The sequence below is a fragment of the Apteryx rowi genome, unplaced genomic scaffold, assembly GCF_003343035.1.
Source record: "Apteryx rowi isolate R43461 unplaced genomic scaffold, aptRow1 scaffold_66, whole genome shotgun sequence".
Classification (NCBI taxonomy): Eukaryota; Metazoa; Chordata; class Aves; order Apterygiformes; family Apterygidae; genus Apteryx; species Apteryx rowi.
The window spans coordinates 2,574,525-2,593,562 of NW_020450938.1; the positions used below are offsets into that span (position 1 = coordinate 2,574,525).

Genomic DNA, 19,038 nt, shown 5'->3' on the forward strand with positions numbered 1-19,038 from the left:
CGTGGGCCGTGCCGGCGGCTCCCTCAGGGGCCAGCTGACGCCTGCGGCCGCCGCCCCGCTGCCCCCACAAGGGGGAGGCGGCAGGCAGCGCTGGCGGCAGCAGGGACGCCCTCCCCCCATGGCCGCCGGCTGCGGCAACGGTCGCTCGCTGCGCGGCGCCGCGCGCGGCGGGTAGCGCGCGCTCCCTCCCCCACCTGCCGGCGGCGCGGCGCTCGAGCGTCAGGGGCTGAYGCAGCAGCCCCGCGGCTCGTGCCCGCCCCGCCACACGCGCACGGGCCCTGCTCCCCTCCCTGCGGCCCGCGCAGCGCCGGTGACGTCTCGGCAGTATGGCGCCCACGCAGCACGCGGGCGCGGAGCCGCCGGGTAACGCGCGCGGCGCGACCGTTGCGGGGGGAGAAGGGGAGAGAGGGGTCTGCGCGCGCGCAGGGAGCGCGGCGCGGGCGGGGCCGCCACCTGCCCCTTCCCCCCACGCGCGCCGCCGCCGCCGCGCGTGGGACGAGGCGGGGGGAGCCGAGCTGGAGCCCCACGCGGCCGCGCGTGGGGTGCGGCGGCGGGAGCTGGGCACCTCGGGAGAAAAGCTGCATGCGCTTTGCGGCGGCGGCCGGCAGCCCGTGGCGCGGGAGGCGGCTAGTCTGCCTGCGCCGCTCGCGCCTCTGTGGTCACGCGTGGCCCTAACGTAGCAAAATCCCCAGTTAAAGCAGTTCTAGTGCGGGTAACATAGGGATAGCCGTTTGTAATGTTTCGCTTCGATAAAACCTGCGTTTATGGTCCAGAGGCGTTGAACAGCATGCATTTAAAAGTATTATACCAACCAAAAAGTTCAACGTTGATGGTGTTACTTAATAAGGACATTTGTTTCAGAGGCCCTTAGCCACTCCCTTGCGTAATCAGTGCTTTGCGCGAAAAGGGCTTGATCTGGAAAGAGTTTTAAAGTGCCTGTAAGCCCACATGGGGCTGGTGGACAGAGTTAAGCTGAAAAAAAAAAGAGTGCTTTGTGATGCTGCTGCTTTGACGTAGGGCCTGTGTGTGCTCCACCTTTATCTGTTCATTGACTAAGCAAAAAAATCCATTTTTTAGATTACAAAAATAATTAAAAAGACATGGGAGAGGGGAGGGAAAGTTAGCTTCTAATTGACATTGCCGTATTTTAAATGGACAGTTCTTTTGGTGGGTGCTTTCAGCGATTCTGCTACATGAAGAGATCCCAAGCACGTTGCTTTTTAGTATTTCTGAGGGGATGCCTGCCTTTTCGCCTATGCTTCAGTCCAGGCGTGCATCCCTAGGCTTGTTAAAGTGGCCTGCAGTCATCCCCTCTGCAGAGTTGCATGCAGCTGCCACCCATGGAGGTATTCTCCGCTGATGCTGCTGTTATTGAAGGTGGTGCCTGTGACAGCAGGGGAGTGTAATTGATTCAAGGAGCCTTTTACGATCTTTTATATAGATATAAAATACATAGCTGAGGTTGCCTGGTCTTAGCACCTCACTGACTCTCGAAACTGCTTTTGTGTTGTGAGGTTCTTCCAGACTCTTCTGGCACAAGTGGCTTTGACCTGTCTGTCCCTTTTCCCACGCCACATAGGGTCAAACCAAGCATCCGTCACTAGTGACTGTTCTGCTGTTGCAGAACTGAGGGTGTTTGACTGAAGCAGGAAACGATAGAGGGTATTTGTAATGCTTTTGAGAAGTGCTGGCAAGTCAGAGAAGAGTTGGAATATTTTGTTGTGTGCATATGAGTGTGTCTTCATTCTGAAATGATCCTATGTAAATTCTAGAGAGGAAAATGAAGATAAGGTTCTCTTTGTTTCAAAGAAGGAAGAGATGCCACAGTTTTGTGGGGTGTTTGTTTGTTTGTTTTTTAAGGTCTCAGATTAGTGTTTTGGGTTTTGTTTTATGTATGGGTTGGACTTTYAGATCTCAAAGCATTAAAATACTATATCTTCATTCCTAATGACAGTTCTGCAATATCTGTTGCTTTCTATTTCAGTCAGTATTAGACTTACCCTATCCAATACCTTATTACTAGCATATGATTTGCTACATTAGTTTTCTTCTGGCATTGTTGTGGAGCAAGAGAAGATCTTCCTGTGTTTGTACAAAGAGCTTTATAAAGCCTGGGCATTATCTATTAGTGTGTCTGGGCATTTGCTAACTAGTAGAAGTGCGAAATCTTTACTTACTGTTCTAATCTTGGAAGGAGAAAGAGGTCCTGTGACTATCTGTGAATTTAGGACTCAGAGGTGCTTGCAGTTGAAGAACTGTCTCTGCTTGCTCAGTTTTTCTTTCTCTGCATCATTACTGTATAGTCAATTAAAGTAGAAATTTTTTTAAATGAAGTTTACTGGTTTCTGCTTTGCAGTTGTGTACCATTTATGGTATGGTCTCTGGTACAAAAAGAGGCAGTCTTGCGTTTTCCTTTTTTTTTTTTTTTAATGTTACGGCGATAGAAATTGTCATACTTTTCCATGTTGGAAACTAGATTGTAGAAAGACTTTAGTGTATGCCCTTGTGAACTTTCAGTATTCTGTTTCTGGAGCTGACTGTATGCAGGTGACTGTTGTACTTAGGCAAAAGACCAATTAATTCTAATTCTACTTGGATAGATGCAGTTGTTCCCTGACATTAAGTGATTTCTGCTCTGGGTGAAGTAAACCAATTATGGTTTGATTTCAATAGAGGATTAGTTATTTTATTCTGCTTCTTAAACTGGAAGAACGCAGGTTGCAGAAGTATGTACATATGGAATTTCAAAGCTGCTTAACTTCTGGGTTTATTTTCTTACAGTGAATACCCAGAAGAGTGTGAGAGAGGAAATTGAATCGGTTCTGCAGGAGCGGATAATGGTTTTGGATGGAGGCATGGGTACCATGATCCAGCAGCATGCCCTATCAGAAGAGGATTTCCGAGGGCATGAATTTAAAGATCATTCCAAGCCTCTGAAAGGCAATAATGACCTTCTCAGCATAACTCAACCTGATATCGTTTGCAGCATTCACAAGGTAGGGTGTTTTGATTTCTGTCTCTTGACAAGAGATGGAAGGAGAATTCAACCTCTGTGCTTCCCTTCCTTTCCCCAGGCTGCTGGCTCTCTGGAGTCTGCTGGGGATGTGGAGGAGAATGCTAGGTAACCACGTCAAAAAAAAAGAGCAGATTTGACTGTTCTCGTTGCGTAGGAACAGCATTTGTGTCTTGGTTTCTAACATCACCCAGCCAGTGTTGTTTTTAAATCTTTTTTTGACTTACATTCCTGATGCATTTCTATTAATTGTAGATTCTGATTTCTTTCATTATTCTTTCCTTTCCTTCTCCTCAGCTAACATTTAAAGTGCATCTAAGTAGGACAAATCTGGATTCTACGTGTGTGTTTCTATAACTGTGCACTAAAGAGCTGTTAAATGTGACAGTCTGAAGCAGACTTCTCCACAGAGCTTGAGTATACCTGTTTCTATGTGCTGTCTCCTAGAATACTGATTTGTGGCCCATAGAATAAATGGGTTGACCTTTAGGAATTTGCAATCAGATTTTATTATTTCCATATCATCGTTAAGACTTTTTGACTTGTCTTTTATTTCTTGAGCTGCAGATATTTATGGATCTTACTGTAGTAATTAGAACATTCAAATACCGTTGCAAACTAGTTATACAGTTGAAGCCTCACATCTGTTTTTCCAATCACTTACTAAAAAGATCAATATTTCATTGCTTAGAATCATAATTAACCTACAGTTGTGAAGCTTGGTATGCATTCTATATTTTTATATTCACATTCTAACTTTTGGTCTTTAAGAATGACAAGAATTGAAAAGAATCAGTGCGACCTATAGAAATTGACCTATAGAAATTTGATTGACGTGTAGAAATTTGAGGAGGAAACATTTCTAGATTGAGTTTAGTCCCTAGCCTGTTAACTAAGCTGTTGTGGTTGTGACCCTTAGAAGTTCACTAGGCTGCTGAGCTTGTAATATTAATTAGGTAAACTGGTATAACAGTTGAATTTTTACAGGTTTAGCAAGATGGAACACTACTTGAGAAGGAGTATTTTGAATTAGACCACTGGTAGCCTGCTGTCCTGTCTCTGACAATGGCCAGTTGTAGGTGCTTTAGGAAGAGTGGAAGAAAAGACCAAGTCTGTGGTGATCCTCATGCCTGCAGCAACTTGTGGGTCAGGAGCTTTCTGAGCCATCAGTGGTGTCTTCATATTTTATAGCTACCAGTGGGTATTTTTTCTGAGGAGTGGACAGAACTCAAATTAACAGATGAAAATATTTCTATAGAGTAACTGTAATCCCATCATATGCTTTTCTTTTTTTCTCTTTATTTATTTTTTTAATGGTCCAGTGAATCAGATCTCAGAAATCAGTGACTTTAAAAAGAAATATTAACTGTACCTTATTTGGCAAAGTAAGATTCAGTGATAAGATAGGTGACATTTTCAGAGACAGAACTGATTTTCCTGTTTAGAGCATACTACTTCCTATTATGGTGGTACACAGTAAAGTTGTAAAGGTGTTTGCCAGAATAAAGTTCTGAACTATACAAAAGAACTATACACAAGGCTATACACATTTAACAAATCTTTCTCTTAAAAAAGTAGTGAAACTCATCAGTCTAGGTGATGTTCTGAAACTCCATTACTTGGTTATTTGCATATATATAGGAGTCTGTATATTCTCATATTTGTATTTCCATACATATTCAGGAGAAAGAGTTGAGAGAAGCAATATCAGTTCKCAGCAAAACACATTTTAAAGCAAATTTAATTCTGTTCCATTGTCATTTGGATCAAGACTTTATTTGTCCTAATATCTCTTGAGCTCATCTGCTTCTTAAGGGAAAATCCCAGTGGTATGTTTTTAATGGTTGCATCACTATTTTTGATTCACTAATAGTTGAAATGTCTTTATCTCCTTGAATGTGCAGGGGAAACAATGTAACATAACTTGTTTACTTGTGTTGAAGCAGATTTTTTTTTTCTAATCATTTCTCTTCAAACCTAATAGATAAAGGGCAGTAATGCTGTCAAATTATTGGAAAGGCATTACAGTGATTGTTGTTCCCAGTTATACAAAAATATCTAAGAAACAGTTGATTCTCCCTGAGCTTGCTTAGTTCAGTTTTGATCTTTAAAGGGGCACTTACAGAAAGCTTATACATCAGCCTGAAGTTTCCTCTTAATTATTGTTATAAATCCACAGATGTGGAATAAATTGAATACTGGTGGATTAAAATCATGTTCCAATATATGATTTTATGTACTCTTGTCTCAGAATGAAAAATAGGGTGGTTCTTTTTTTCTATACCTTCAGTGGTGCCTGAAATGAGGAAGTGTTTCCTAAATATGTGGATGGATAATGTTCCTGTCACTGAAGAGTTAACCTGATCAGCAAGAGTAGTTAGGGAAAAAGGAAGGTAGTTGATAAAGGTCATCAAAATGCAAGCTAGAATCTACAGAAGTATTTCAATTTACATTGATTTCAGTTTACTTCACAGGGAGTTAGACAAATAACTGAAGTGGAACACTTAATTATTTTTGTGAGTCTGGGCCATTAGTTAAAGTTTAAATGTGATCTGCACAAACCATAATTCTCCCAAAGCTTGTATTCTGTCCCAATATGCTCTTCTGTGCAACTCCCTCCATGATGTTTTAAGTTTTCTATCCCTCGCTTGTTATATAACTACTGCCTTTTCTGGGATTGCCCACAGCAGACCCTGCTTGCTGATGGCAATTGGGCTGCTCCTCGCTGTGTCCCTGTTTGAAAATGTAGAGTCTGCTCCAGGCTATGAAGTCACTAGTGGAGCTGACTCTGTAAATGTCACCTGTTAATAGAAAGTGTGACTGACACTAAAACGCTGAAAACTTGTTATATGGAACACTTCTATTGCTTTGACCTTGTGCTTTAGACTTAGAGTAAGGACTTAGAATTTGATCTGCTTTGAATTAGGAGATGACTTGTGACTTCTTTCAACTGAATGTGACAAAATAATCGGGGGGCCTTCATTCCAGATCTCGGTTCTGGAAGTGCTGGGGATATATATATATTTTTTTCTTTCCTGTCTTGCAGGAATACTTGCTGTCAGGTGCTGACATCATTGAAACTAACACTTTCAGCAGCACCCGAGTTGCACAAGCTGACTATGGCCTTGAGCATTTGGTAAGAATTCTGATCTATTTAGGCATTAAAATGTTAATCAAGATTTTTGGCTCAGCAGCCAAGACTAGCTTAGTCCCAGAGTCCATCAGGATTGTGTTGACTGCATGCTGTCTCTTGAGCTATGTGACCAGGCTTTCTGCTGACAGCCAGAGATCATCCCAGTGTCTTTGCAGCTCATTTTCATTGTTGTAGACAAGAGAAAGAAAACAATTATGCTTGTTATGTGTAACAGTCATAGCATGCCACGTGTTGATGGAGGCACAGGCAGTAGTGATTTGGCCTAGATTTTGTTTGAGYGTTCACAGAAGGTCTTAGTTCTGTGAACAGGAACGTTTTGCTTCAGTGCTTCCAGTTTGCCAAGTGCTATGGTGGAACCGCTTGTTCCCGGTCAATGTCTGTGYGCTCAGCTCTCTGGCCCAGAGAGCTGTTGCAGGCAGGAGAGGATTGTGCTATGTGGAACTCCTCTTAAGTTTGCATTTATTTTATCTATTCTGTGGTTTATATTGTTTTGAGGTTGGAGATATTTTTGAAAGCAAATAAATGGAAATATGCCACCTGAATGAAAAGTCATTTTAAAAGTAGGTTAATTTTATCCACTTAATRTCCTGCTCTTGAGCTTCCATTGACTTCAGTAGGGTTTAATTAGTATGTTGCAGAATTAAATTTTACTATTAGCAGCTGTAGGGTGAGACATATGTGGGATGAGTTCTGTCATGTGATGCTGTTGCTCAGATGTATAAAACTGTTCCCTTTGAGGTCTTATAATAGTGCATGTGTGTATTTTTCTGGTTTAGGGAGCCTTCAGAGTACACTGCAGATACTTAATGAAAGAGTTGTGTTTCTTTGAGGAAGAGGTATTCTGTACAGAGCTAAGAGTTTGTTGGTAATTTTCTGTAATTGTTCTAGGCATATCAGTTAAACAGAGTCTCAGCACAGGTGGCCAGAAAAGCAGCAGATGATGTAACTGCTCAGACAGGTGAGCAATATTTATTTTAATTTCTTATTCCTTTATGTTTTTTAACTGTCTTGCTACAATTTTTGGAAAGTTGTTAGATGGAGGGTAACTTTGTGGTTTACATCACAGGGACACAGCCTGCAGAGACGAGCACACAGTAACAATCTTGCTGAAATCGGTGTCATATGAAGAAAGAGATGCATTTTTGCAAGGTGTGGTCCTTAGTATGGTCTGCAGGATGACTGTCCTGTGCCCAGCTGCTTTAGACTGCAAGAGATACACTTGCAAAATGACTTGAAGGTCTTCAGATGCATTTTAGAGAAGATAAATTCGGTAGTGACTGTTAGAAGTAGCTTAGGTTTGTAAGATACAGCTCTCATCTTTTTAATACAGAATTAGGATAATTGACTCTGGGTGGATGTGGATTACCAGTTACTCCTAGTGTAAATCTCTTTTTTTTAGGAGCTCGACAATGGCTGGAATTTTCCTAGTACCTGACCATCACCTGTAAATGCATAGTCTTTTACCTTTGTGGCTTTATTAATGCCTTCTTTCAAAGACAAGAAATTTGTTCTTGTATTCTAGCATCAAAGTGTATTTCAAGCTAATAGTGCTACTGTGTGTCCAGATACCACCTTATTGATGTGATTCATAATATGCAACAAAAATGTAAGATTTGAAACATGCTTTAAAAAAAATTTTTTTTTCTTTTGGATGAGTATCCAAGTCATGATATGTAATGAAAAATTCCAGAATAGTTTGGTGCAGTGCATTTGCAGTAGCTRAGTGAGGCTTCCTATGTAAGAGACAAATGATACTTTAAAGAAAATTTGAGTAAAGTAATAGCTTGCAGTTGCCTTTTTCTTAAATGTTCTTTTCTGTAGCGTGTGTATATACAGAACATCTTGTGGGATAAAATTAAACAAAGAAGTCAGCTGTGCTGGGTAATCATATATGCTATCCAGAGCAAAGTAAATTCTTGCTTTGAGACAGGAGTTTCTTGTATGATAGTTCTTCACCTTTGAATAATATCTATGTCTTGGAGACCTTGGAGGTTTTTTCTAATGATATGACTGTCATTGTGAAACCAAAGGTAAGTTGGGGTTTTTTGCTCTCTCTTGGTTTAGGAATTAGGAGATATGTTGCTGGAGCCGTGGGTCCAACAAACAGGACGCTCTCTGTGTCCCCCTCTGTGGAAAGACCAGATTACAGGAACATCAGTAAGTATTTGTAACAATCAAGTTACTTAACTTAGGTAATAGACTTAAAAAAGATACTTCCAGGTAATGTTAGCATAATTTCTGTTTTACAGCTTTTGATGAACTGGTTGAAGCCTATACAGAACAAGCCAAAGGACTTTTGGATGGAGGAGTGGATATCATGTTAGTAGAAACAATATTTGATACAGCCAATGCTAAGGTGAGACTCCTGGAAAAAAATCCTCAGTAATATAAGTATTTGGTGAACTGCCTAAGTAAATTCAGTATGGTACTTGAAAGAACTATCAGCTACTGCTTATTAAACGCATGAAAAGACTTCAGTTCATTGTAAGCAGATAAAACGTAAGGAAATATTTTTTTTTAATGATAAAACAACCTTTTCCACAGTTTTTTCCTTTGCCTTTTAATATATGCTGTTAATGTCTTTCTGGCTATCTGTGCCAGCTGTCCACTTTTATTCCAAGCAGCACTACTGTATTGCAAGACACCTCTGAATGTGTTTGATGTTTTTATTTTTCAGTGTAAGCATGTCTATCCAAAGGATGCTTGTGTTACACACTGGAGAGAGGATGTCCAGTGTGTCTGATTGCAGGAGTAGGAAGGCTTGTGAGACAGTCCTGTTAAAATATGTTTTTTGGGAACTCTGACACTTTGCAGGCAGCTTTATTAAAAAAGGGGGGGGGAGGGACAGGGAACCATGGGGTTAAAGCAGGTGATGAATTATGCTAAAATTCATCTGATTTTGATACCTCCTCATTTTTCAAATAATTGCTCAATGCAAGTGATGGAATTGTTAGGTAGCTTTTAACTGTCTTGCAATTTTATGTGGAAAAGTGTGGCTGGATATGCACATAGCATTCCTTCAGGTGTTTGCCACAGACTGATGTGCAGTGGAATTACTCATCCTTTGCAGAATTGACCAGTCTTCATAGAGGCTCGTCGTGGACCCCATAGGCTTGGCAATGCTGAAGGAAGTTTGTATTCACATGGAATTTCCTAGGGAGTCAGGAAGTTTTCAGGACCTTTCCAGGGGGCCACTGCAGTCCTTACTGTTACAATCTGTGGGGGTTAGAATTCTTCTCCAGGCTGCATGCCTCATCACATTCAAGGGCAGTTAATATATGCTGAGAATAGTATACACAGCCATTTTGAGGGTGGGGGTTATTCTGCAGAAAGGATTGATGAGTATAGGCTCATGTGATTTGGGGTTCATAAAAGCCCTGATCTTATTCGGTTACTCCATGATACTTACTTTCTCCTTGTTACCAAGATATGTTTGAAAATCTAGATGTTAGAGGTGAGGGAAACCTTTGAGTGCACTAAGTTCTCACAGGCAGTATGAAGTAGCAAGTTATATGAAGAGCCACAAAAACCTGGGGAAAAAAAAAAAGAAAAAAGAAAAAAAAAAAGGTGTTTGTGTGCAATAGACCAAACAGACAAAAAAATGAACTGAATAACCCCCAAATCAGTCATTAACATTTTGCAATTTATTATTCTATAGGCAGCTCTTTTTGCTCTCCAGAAGTTGTTTGAGGAAGAGTACGATCCCCGACCAATATTTGTAAGTATATATTGCTTATTTACTTATACTTAGGCCCAGTTCCTGAACTAGATGGAGGTGGCAGTTGATAAAGGCATTTTGAAATATAGCTTGAAATGAAGGAAGTCAGTGTTGTCTTAGAAATGTGCTTTTCTCTCCTGTCACATGGTTGTGTCAGGAGAAACTTATATGGGAAGCATTTCATGAAATCAGCCTTAAGTAGTTCCATCCAGCTTATCAAACTGAAGCTTAAGGAATGACTTCATTCCTGTGTCTGCATATTTATACAAGAAAAAGAGCTGGTAATAGGACTTTTTCAGGCTTACTTCCCAAGGTATAATAAGAACCAGTTCTTCAAAGATGAAATTAAGTAATTTTTTGCAAATATTCAAGCGATAGATGTATAAGAGTGGTGATTTTATGTCAAAAAAGGTCTGTCTAATGCCTTTCTCTGACAGTGGGCAATAATGAATGCATAGGGACAAATACAAAAACAGGATAAGCTTATTTTGAAAGGTTTTTTTTTATTCTTCCAGCTTTCTGTAGTTTGCAGCTCTGGCTTTCTGATCTACAGTTTGTATCTGTTCATATCTTCTGTTGAACATGTTTATTCCTTTCTTGAACCCATGTTCAAACTGTTGTGGGACCCAGGCATCCACAAAATTCAGTGTCAGTAAATTTTGCAGCTTAATGCATTGTGCGAAAGTGTGTTTACTCTTGGCTGTTCCACCTGATAACTTCTTTGGTGTCTCTCCCTTTCTTGCTTAAAAGAGCTAGTGAGCAGCTGTTCTGTGTTTCTCTTTGTTATGTGGTCATGGCATTTATAGATCTCTATGATATCCTCCCTTAGTCACCTTTTTTTTTTTTTCCATATTGAAGAGTCCTTGTCTGTTTAGTTGCTCCATACCATTCCTTCATCATGCTTGTCACCTTTCTGTTTGCAACTTCCCTGAATCAAAGGGGAATCAGAATAGCATAGAGTAGTCTAACTGCAGCAGGGATTTGTGTGATAGCACAGTGACATTTTCTGCCTTGTTCCATTTCTTTCTTGGTAGTTCCTGCCATTTCACTTGCTTTACTGGTAGGGAGCTTTGAGTTTGTCTTCGTAAAACTTTCTCCTGTTACTCAGATTTGTTTCTTGAGCAGTAAGGGCTAGTTCAGAATGTGTCATTATGTAAAGTTAGAATTTTTCCTGCATTCGCCACTTGGTATTTATCAACAGTGAGTTTCAATTTATTTTATTTTCCATTTAGTTGATACAGTGAGAGTTTTCTGATTTCTTGTAGTAGGCTTTCTGTCTTCATTATTCTGAATAGAGTTGTCAGTAAGCTTGGCTGCCTCATTCTCTACTCCCTTTTCAGTTCAGTTATGAATATGTTGAAGAGTACAATCTCTAGCACAGCATTCTTTGGGATTCCACTGGTCACCTTGACTGAGTAGTTTGCTGAAGCAAAATAGCATCGGCATTAAGGCATGTTTTGGAGGACATCATGGGTTTACCTTTGCATGGAGTCTTCTAAGGCAAAACCTATTCCAGCTCCTGGAAAAGGGCAATACTGTATAGATGTAGAAAGTCTTTTCTGGATCATTCAAATGCTCTTGGAATTCTGAGTTCTCAACATGGTTATTGTTACTTGGGGTCAAGACATTATTTATTATTTGCACATCTCTCTCTGTGTATAGTACTTAGTAGATGTGTGTCTGCTGGGAGATTGCAACATAGCTGATGTTCCCCTGTGACCAAAGGAGTCACTTGTTTAACATTTCCCCCTCTCTTGTCCCCACCCCCCCCCCAAAAAAAAAACCCACAAAACCTCCCCAAAAAAACAACCCTTAATAGCAGTCCTGAGACCTGAAATAACTTAAAGGAGGAGGCAAGGAATATGAGAGGCGCTGTGCCTGCTGATAGCTGCCTAAATAAATGGGTAACCACTACTAATTTCAAGCACCTAGGTTTAGAGGCCATCAGAGTGGTACTGCAGTACTAATGCCGCCTGGCTGTTGAGTGGTTTGTGGTAGCTGTTGTTGAGAGAGAGAAAACTGATTGGTCAAAGGTTTAAAGGCTTCCAGGGKATAGAAGATTTAATTTTTTTTCTTTGGGTTGTGTCTCATCACTTTGAGTGGAACACAGTTCCATCTATTTTGACTTTTAACAGTTAAACCTTATAAACTCTTGTCTTTATTGTTAATTTAATTCTTCCCTTTTCTCTGTGTCCCTTTGATATTTAGGTGTCTGGAACTATTGTAGATAAGAGTGGGCGCATTCTCTCAGGCCAGACAGGAGAGGCGTTCATCATTAGTGTTTCCCACAGTAAGCCACTTTGGTAAGGAAATGCATCGTTATGTTAGTAAGTTATTTGTAGATTGTGATTCTTTTTATTTGAACTCCTTGCTTACAGCAAAATCAAAGATATACTAGCTGTGATCATATTCAGTCATGTATGTTGCTAGTGTGTTGTTCTGTTACTGTTCCCTTGGCAGGAATTATGTTTCCAAAGAATGCTAAACTCCTTTTAAAACATTGTTCTAAATTTTTTTGTTTGTTTGTTTGTTTGTTTTTTCTGTTTATAACAGCCACTGAAATCACAATTAGGTCACAGCATTAAAAAAAAAACTCTTGAAACTTTGATTTGACACCCACTGTCTCAAATTCTGCAAAGAGCTAATTCCTGATGTATGCAGGACCTACATCTCTTTGTTAGAGGGAAGCAATACCAATTCAAAAATGTTTCAGGATGGCTTGAAAGAGCAAATCATAATACTTCCTTCTGGTGTTCTTTTTTCTAAATTCTTATCAAATTGCATACATTCACAAGAGTTTTTCTCAAAGTGCATTGCTGTTTTGAAAGTTCCTGATGCTTCCATTTACTTACATTCTTTTCTGTTCAGGCAAAAAAAAATGAAATAGGTATAAAATTAGAGCTGTGAAGAAGCAAAATATAGCAGATTTTGGTCATTGTACAATCTTGCATGTTTAATTTGCATAATATTCTGTTTCTCTAGTCTTTTGTGTTTCTATGTTCTTTTCTGCCTCTTCCTTCCCTCTTCTTCCTTTCCTACATTTCTTCTTTCAGGTTAGTTCTTTGCATGAAAATTTACACTGAAAATAGAATATTCTAGCAAAAAGACACCTAACTTAAAATATTTGACTCACTGGTAGCAGTGCATGCCAAGCACATTGTGATGAGCCATTGTTTGTTTTTACAACAAAATTCCAGCTAAAACTTGCAATCTGTCATCCTGGTGATACAAAAGCAGAAGACTGCATTCACAGCTTTCCTGACTGCCCTTGAGGCTCCACTTTCCCAGACCAGACGGTGCTCCAGAAGTAACATATGGAGCCTCTTGGAACAGGGTGGTAGCTGACTCCTTCACTCAGCATCACAGCCTAGCGATCCATATTTGGCATGAGTCTGCCTCTGATGCCTCTGAAGAGGAGAGAAGGGCACTGGAGCAGAAATCAGGAATTTATTAAACCATTTTTTTGTAAAAGCTGTCTTATGTGTTTGAATGTTTAGAGCTTGTTTCTCTTTTATGTGAAGGCCACTATATAGCAATGTGGCAAAAGGGTCTTAATGTAGGAGCACATTGTGTTTTAATTCTGTTTCTGCTGCCAAATTGGTACACAGTGACTTTAGGGTTGAGGAGAAGCTGGTTGTCTCCATTTAGTAATAGTATCATAGGGATCATCTTATATCTGTTTGCATGTTTCCAGTTGGGTTTCATGTCCTATTCAGGGTGATGCATTGCCCTTAAATCAGTTTGGTTTGAGGCCCATTTAAAAAGGATATGATCTGTGTCCTGTTGATGTAGCTAGTGGCTGAGAAATGTGTGAACTGTTCTTAAAGGAGTGTTGAAGGATGGGTGGCAGGCTGCTATGAAGGGTGCTCAGATGTGGCATGAGTTCCCTTTGTGCTATTTCAGATCCTGTGATTGTTTTTACTGTGGTAGTGTTAAGAAGACATTCTTTGAGTTCAGGGCCCTAATGTATTGTTTGTTCTGATCCCAAAGGTGCTCTGCAGTTTTAGCTTTCACAGGAGCTGATAAGTGGATGCTATGAAGAAATGAGCAAGGGAGAGATGATTTTCAAGGTGAGGGTGTGATGGTTATTACACTAGCAATGATAGTGTACCAGCTGCCTGGTTCCAGACTGCTGGCTTTTGAGGCCGGGCTAATGGATTTGCTTTCTCAAATATTTTCTCTCATAATGATGCTGAGTGGCACGTGAAGATGATGCTGGCAGTGGAAGCTACTTTTTGCTTCTGAATGAGTGTACATGTCTGTGCTTAGTTTGATTGCATAGTGTTGAAACAAGGCATGGATGGTGCCATGCTCATAGATCTGTTAACTACCCCTGCGGCAGGCAATCCTTCAGGCAGTCTGGAGGCGTTCTGGAGGGCTGGTACACAGTAAGTCAAGTGAGAAGATCAAAAAGTGCTCATTTGCTGAGTATGCCAGCTTGCTTTACGGTATCTCACTGCTGAGATGAGGTAAAGAGAATGACAGATGAGTCAATACTCAGAAACAGTCAGATGGATCTGAGATGAGGCAGGGAGTAATGAAGCTACCTAATATGAAAGACAGTTATCTTACGAGGGGAGAGGGGGAGAAAGTGTGAGCTGGAGGCTTGTAAATTGAACGTGGCTTAACAGTAGTAAATACATTGCATTCATCTACATTTGATTAAGACAGACAGTCTCATTAACAACTCTTAGCCTGCTTTGCTTCAGTAATCCTAAAGGATGAGCCCACACTGCAATAAATTCCAGATCTTCATTGTTGTAATTGTGTATTCCCTGATTTAGTACATGCTCTATATATCTGGGGGATCTATGTGAATGATTTAAATGTATGTAAGCACAAAATGGGGAGATGGAAATAAAGGATTCTTTTAAAACCTCTTCTGTATAAGTAGAATGGCCCATACAAAAAGCATCGGAAAAAACATTTTAGAGGTAGATGTGGCTATTAAAAAAAACAAGCTGTGGGAAGAAGGGGTTTGTGCATTGTTTGGTTCAGGAAACTGACTGTTCAGTGTTCAGGTCCCTGCTCTCAGATGGTGCTATGAGCCCCTTGCATCTCAAGGTTTTGTCATTCTGTCCAACAGGTGAATCGGGCTGCAAGTATTTGCTGCTGTTATCTGTGTAGTTATCAATACGAAACCCCCTACCTGCTCCTAGGAAACAGGAGAAAAGTAAAAGCCATTTTGTGCTCCCAGTCCTGTGCAGGGCTTTATTGCTTCTCACCTCTGGGAAGCTGAGTGGGCATATGTGCACTTTATTAATTTTGCTACTTCTGAGGCGGCCTGTTGTTCAGTTAGCTGGGAGATGTGGATCTTATCTCCTCCAGCCTGTGTCCTCCCTGAGACTGTTCTAGGAAAGGAGAAAGTTTTTTTGCATCTTCTTCTTCCAGCTGCACTGTGAGCACCTTTTGAGTTTTGCAGAGCTGTTAGGATGGCTACTAGAATGGTGCAGAGTGATCAGGAAACATCTGTAAAAGGTCTCCGACATACTTTATGAAAGAAAAGTTTCCCTTTTTAATATCAATATAGTCATTTTGAGTTCAAGTCACACTTATGTATCTGTGGTTGAATTAAAGAAAACAGGGTTGTACCTCTTATAGTGGTGAAATTGTTTAAGAAGCTTATTCATGTGAAAAGATTCCTGCTGTAGTGCTGTCTAGGTCACTAAGATGCAGGATAATACACTGAGCAGATTCAATGCAAAAGCTTAATGCTGCCATAAGGCATCTTCAGGGATGCACTCAGTTTCTTCTAGGGTTGACAAAATTTATGTGCAAATTTTAAAGAAAATTATAAGTTAACAGTTTGAGGCAATTCTTTGATCTTTCAACTTTTCTCATACTTCTTCCTGCAACACAGAACTCCTTTTCACTCTGTCATTCTCATTCCACCCCTTCTCTCTCTCCTCTGGAAAGTACAGAGCTGTCATGTTGCTATAGTTGCTGTCAGAATGCCACCACTTTCCTCCTGCACTTTGAAATGAAATCTTGATTTACCATTCCCAATTCAATTCAGTCCCTTCCTTGGGGACTCCCCCTTGCCCTTCTCTTTCACCCTCAGAAGCTTGTCATTTTGCTGAGATGGTATCTTCCCCCATCCATCCAGTCTTGCTGTGTTGATGATTATTAAAGAAAAGAGAGACCAGGGTGGTTGATTTGCAGATGATTGTGGGAATTAGTAATTACCAGCACTAACTTTGATCTCTTTTGTTTGTAATGGGTGTTTTTGTGCTTTACCTACAAATAAAAAAAAWTTTTTTTTTCTAGTGTTGGCTTAAATTGTGCTTTAGGGGCAGTTGAAATGCGGCCTTTCATTGAAACAATTGGGAAATGTACAACGGCCTACATCATCTGTTACCCCAATGCAGGTGTGTTGTGAGTGCACGTGCCCATATTCCTATGCTTATATACAGAAGAAATGTATTTAAACATTCTATCCCATTGGAAATAATAGAGTTGAATTAGCTTGAAAAGGTTGTTGCTACCATTAAAAGCAAATTAAGAATTTTTTAAGCTTCTAAAAGTAACTTTTAGTTCTGTGACAATTCAGAATGCTGTCTTGCATAGTTAGTAATAATCTATTGAGTAATGGTTGCAAGGGTGACAAGGCACTGTAGTTCTCATACAAGTGTAGATACTTTAAATGTGTCTTTTATGGAATTTAATTGTGCTCTTGTAAGGTTTTAAACAAATTACAATAGTAGGAAAATTATTTTTCAAGGTCTTCCCAATGCTTTTGGTGGTTATGATGAAACTCCAGAAGTGACTGCCAAGCATATAAAGGTATGTAATATTTCTCATAAACCTGTCATATCTGGCAAATTAGTAGCCATAGACATACATCTTTATATTTTATGTGCATTTGTTACAGTACTGTGTTAGTTTCTTCCTTGGGTAGCTCTGCATGTCATTTTGTCTGTTTATAGCCAGTAGTGCTTTTGAGGTGCCAGGGTAAGAGAAACTGTTTAGGTAATTCTGAAAACCTTGATTACTTTGGACTCCCTTTGCCTACACTAAACAGCTTTGTTGCAGCTTGATCTGCAGATATTTTTCATTTGCACTCCTACATTCTTGCTTGCCCATTTGGGAATTGTTCAAAAAGCTGAGCAGTTTTTATGAACTTGGCAGAGTTTTACAGAGTTGCATTTGTAGGAACAGCTGATACTGGTGGTGTTCCAGTGCAAGGTGTCCTTCCAAGTGCTACTCGATCTGTGTGAGGCAGAACTGTGTGGTTGGACTTGCTGTGTGTCAGCAAGAATGCAGTATCTTCTGCATGTTAATTCTATACTGTAGTATCAATGATCTCGGTATTCATCCAAGTTTTCATCTGGGACTTGGGCATAAAGTGGGCCAGTTTCAAATGTACTTTGCTAAAATTAGGTATCAAAATTGCCAGTTAGCCTTAGGCATCCACATCTGAAAACAAATCCTAAGAAAAAAAAACAGTACTGATGTTTCTTCATCTGATTTTTTTTTTTCATGTGATCCTCTGACTTGCTTAATATATGGAGAATATAGATGTTAGATACCTTTATTAACTTGAAACTAAATTCTTTTTTTCCCTCCGTTTTACAGAATTTTGCTTTGGATGGTTTGGTTAATATAGTTGGAGGTTGCTGTGGGACTACACCAGCACATATCAGGTGCTTTATGAACTACAATTTTAGATGCATTGAAAAGTAGATTAAATGCAGTTTCCTTGGAGCAATATTCTGTGGCATGTCTTAGAGTTTCCTTAAAAGATGGATCACTTGAATGAAAATAGCAGCAGTGTGTGCAGTAGAAATAATCTGGCTTTCATAGCCATGTGTATTTTGAGGAATGGGTGGAGGCATGGTTCTAACAAGGTTATATCTCTGCTGTTTTGTCTTCTAAAATTGTTCCAGAACCATTCCTCCTGCTTTACCATTGGATAGAATAGAGTTCCCATCTTTGTTCCCTTACTTTCTACATTCTTCCTCTTTCTCGGGCCCCTAGCTAGCTGGTAAAATGTCAGATTTTCTCTGATGGTAAAAGGAAGGCTGGGGGAGGGGAGAAAGGGGGGGAAAATCTATAATAGGTTTTGGGAGTGCTATAAAGTTGGTGTTAGTCCTGGCCAGTTGGGAGAAGTATTTCATATCTTTCTSCCTAGAACTAGCACAGAAAAAACCCTACCTTCTTCACTTGGGCTTAAAAGAGAAGGGGCCTTTATGGTTCATTTTTACCCTTATACAAACTGGGAGGAGGTGGTACATGAGTGTGCAGAGGACAGCGTGTGTTGTTCCTGACTGGAGTGAAAAGAAGGATAATAGCTCATGAACTTCATGAGTTGTTCTGGGATCTGAGAAATGCATCTCGACACAGAGTGATATTTGTCCTGTGTTGTTTCACTGCAATCAGCAATTGCTCAGCTCAGTAAATCATGAATGCGGATAAGAGTCACTGTAGTTGAAGGCTGGTACTGATATCCATCAGGCTACCTGCATGTGAGCATCCAGTTGTCATAGTTTATAATGTTCTACATTTGATAAATCTTCATCTTTGTACRTTCCCTGCAGATAGTTACATAGGATCTTCCAGGAGTATATTTTTGCCTTTGGCCACACAAGTGAAACATGTTCATTAGCCTTGTCTGTGAAGGGCTGAATTGGAGATATGGGGTGTGTGTCAAGTATATTCTGCTAGAGTCTTGTTTGGAGTGGTTTAATTTTATTCAAAACCTTTGAGAGTCTTTATCTTCCTCTTTCTGTAACTCAGGAAAATTGCTGAAGCCGTGAAATTATGTAAACCTCGCATTCCACCTTCTTCTCTCTCTGAAGGATACATGCTGCTGTCAGGTAAAACAGGGTGTAACAGTTTGAGCTTTCTAACTCATGTAACCTTCCTTTRTAAATGTATTTGCTATTCTCCACTAATCAGAATGGCTATGCGTTTCTGGTTCTACCTGAACCCTGCAAGCTTATGGATGTATATCCAGATGTAAACCTTGTTGCTTTGGCCTGTCTCAAGCTGAATCCAAAGGATTAATGGCACAATTTATTGCAGTCTTGTATAATATAACCAAGCCAGCATATATTTTACTCAGTAAATCTCAGACACTTTGTAATGGTGAGTTATCTTTATCCTTACTTTGCAGCTGGGGAGAGCTAGGCACAGAGAAGTCGGGTAATTTGA

At 40.2% G+C, this 19,038-nt stretch overlaps 1 protein-coding gene across 1 annotated transcript in view; it reads left to right on the plus strand.

Moving 5' to 3' along the window:
• The first annotated feature begins 298 nt into the window (after nucleotides 1-298).
• Nucleotides 299-19,038, plus strand: part of MTR (5-methyltetrahydrofolate-homocysteine methyltransferase) — a 50,172-nt gene continuing 31,432 nt past the window's right edge. The window contains exons 1-12 of the mRNA XM_026085110.1: nucleotides 299-363; nucleotides 2,782-2,996; nucleotides 6,060-6,149; nucleotides 7,056-7,125; nucleotides 8,232-8,324; nucleotides 8,417-8,523; nucleotides 9,826-9,885; nucleotides 12,094-12,188; nucleotides 16,153-16,253; nucleotides 16,607-16,668; nucleotides 17,461-17,528; nucleotides 18,622-18,701. Of these exons, the coding sequence (XP_025940895.1) occupies nucleotides 327-363; nucleotides 2,782-2,996; nucleotides 6,060-6,149; nucleotides 7,056-7,125; nucleotides 8,232-8,324; nucleotides 8,417-8,523; nucleotides 9,826-9,885; nucleotides 12,094-12,188; nucleotides 16,153-16,253; nucleotides 16,607-16,668; nucleotides 17,461-17,528; nucleotides 18,622-18,701 (1,078 nt within the window). The 5' untranslated portion in view covers nucleotides 299-326. The remainder of the gene's footprint in view (nucleotides 364-2,781; nucleotides 2,997-6,059; nucleotides 6,150-7,055; nucleotides 7,126-8,231; nucleotides 8,325-8,416; nucleotides 8,524-9,825; nucleotides 9,886-12,093; nucleotides 12,189-16,152; nucleotides 16,254-16,606; nucleotides 16,669-17,460; nucleotides 17,529-18,621; nucleotides 18,702-19,038) is intronic.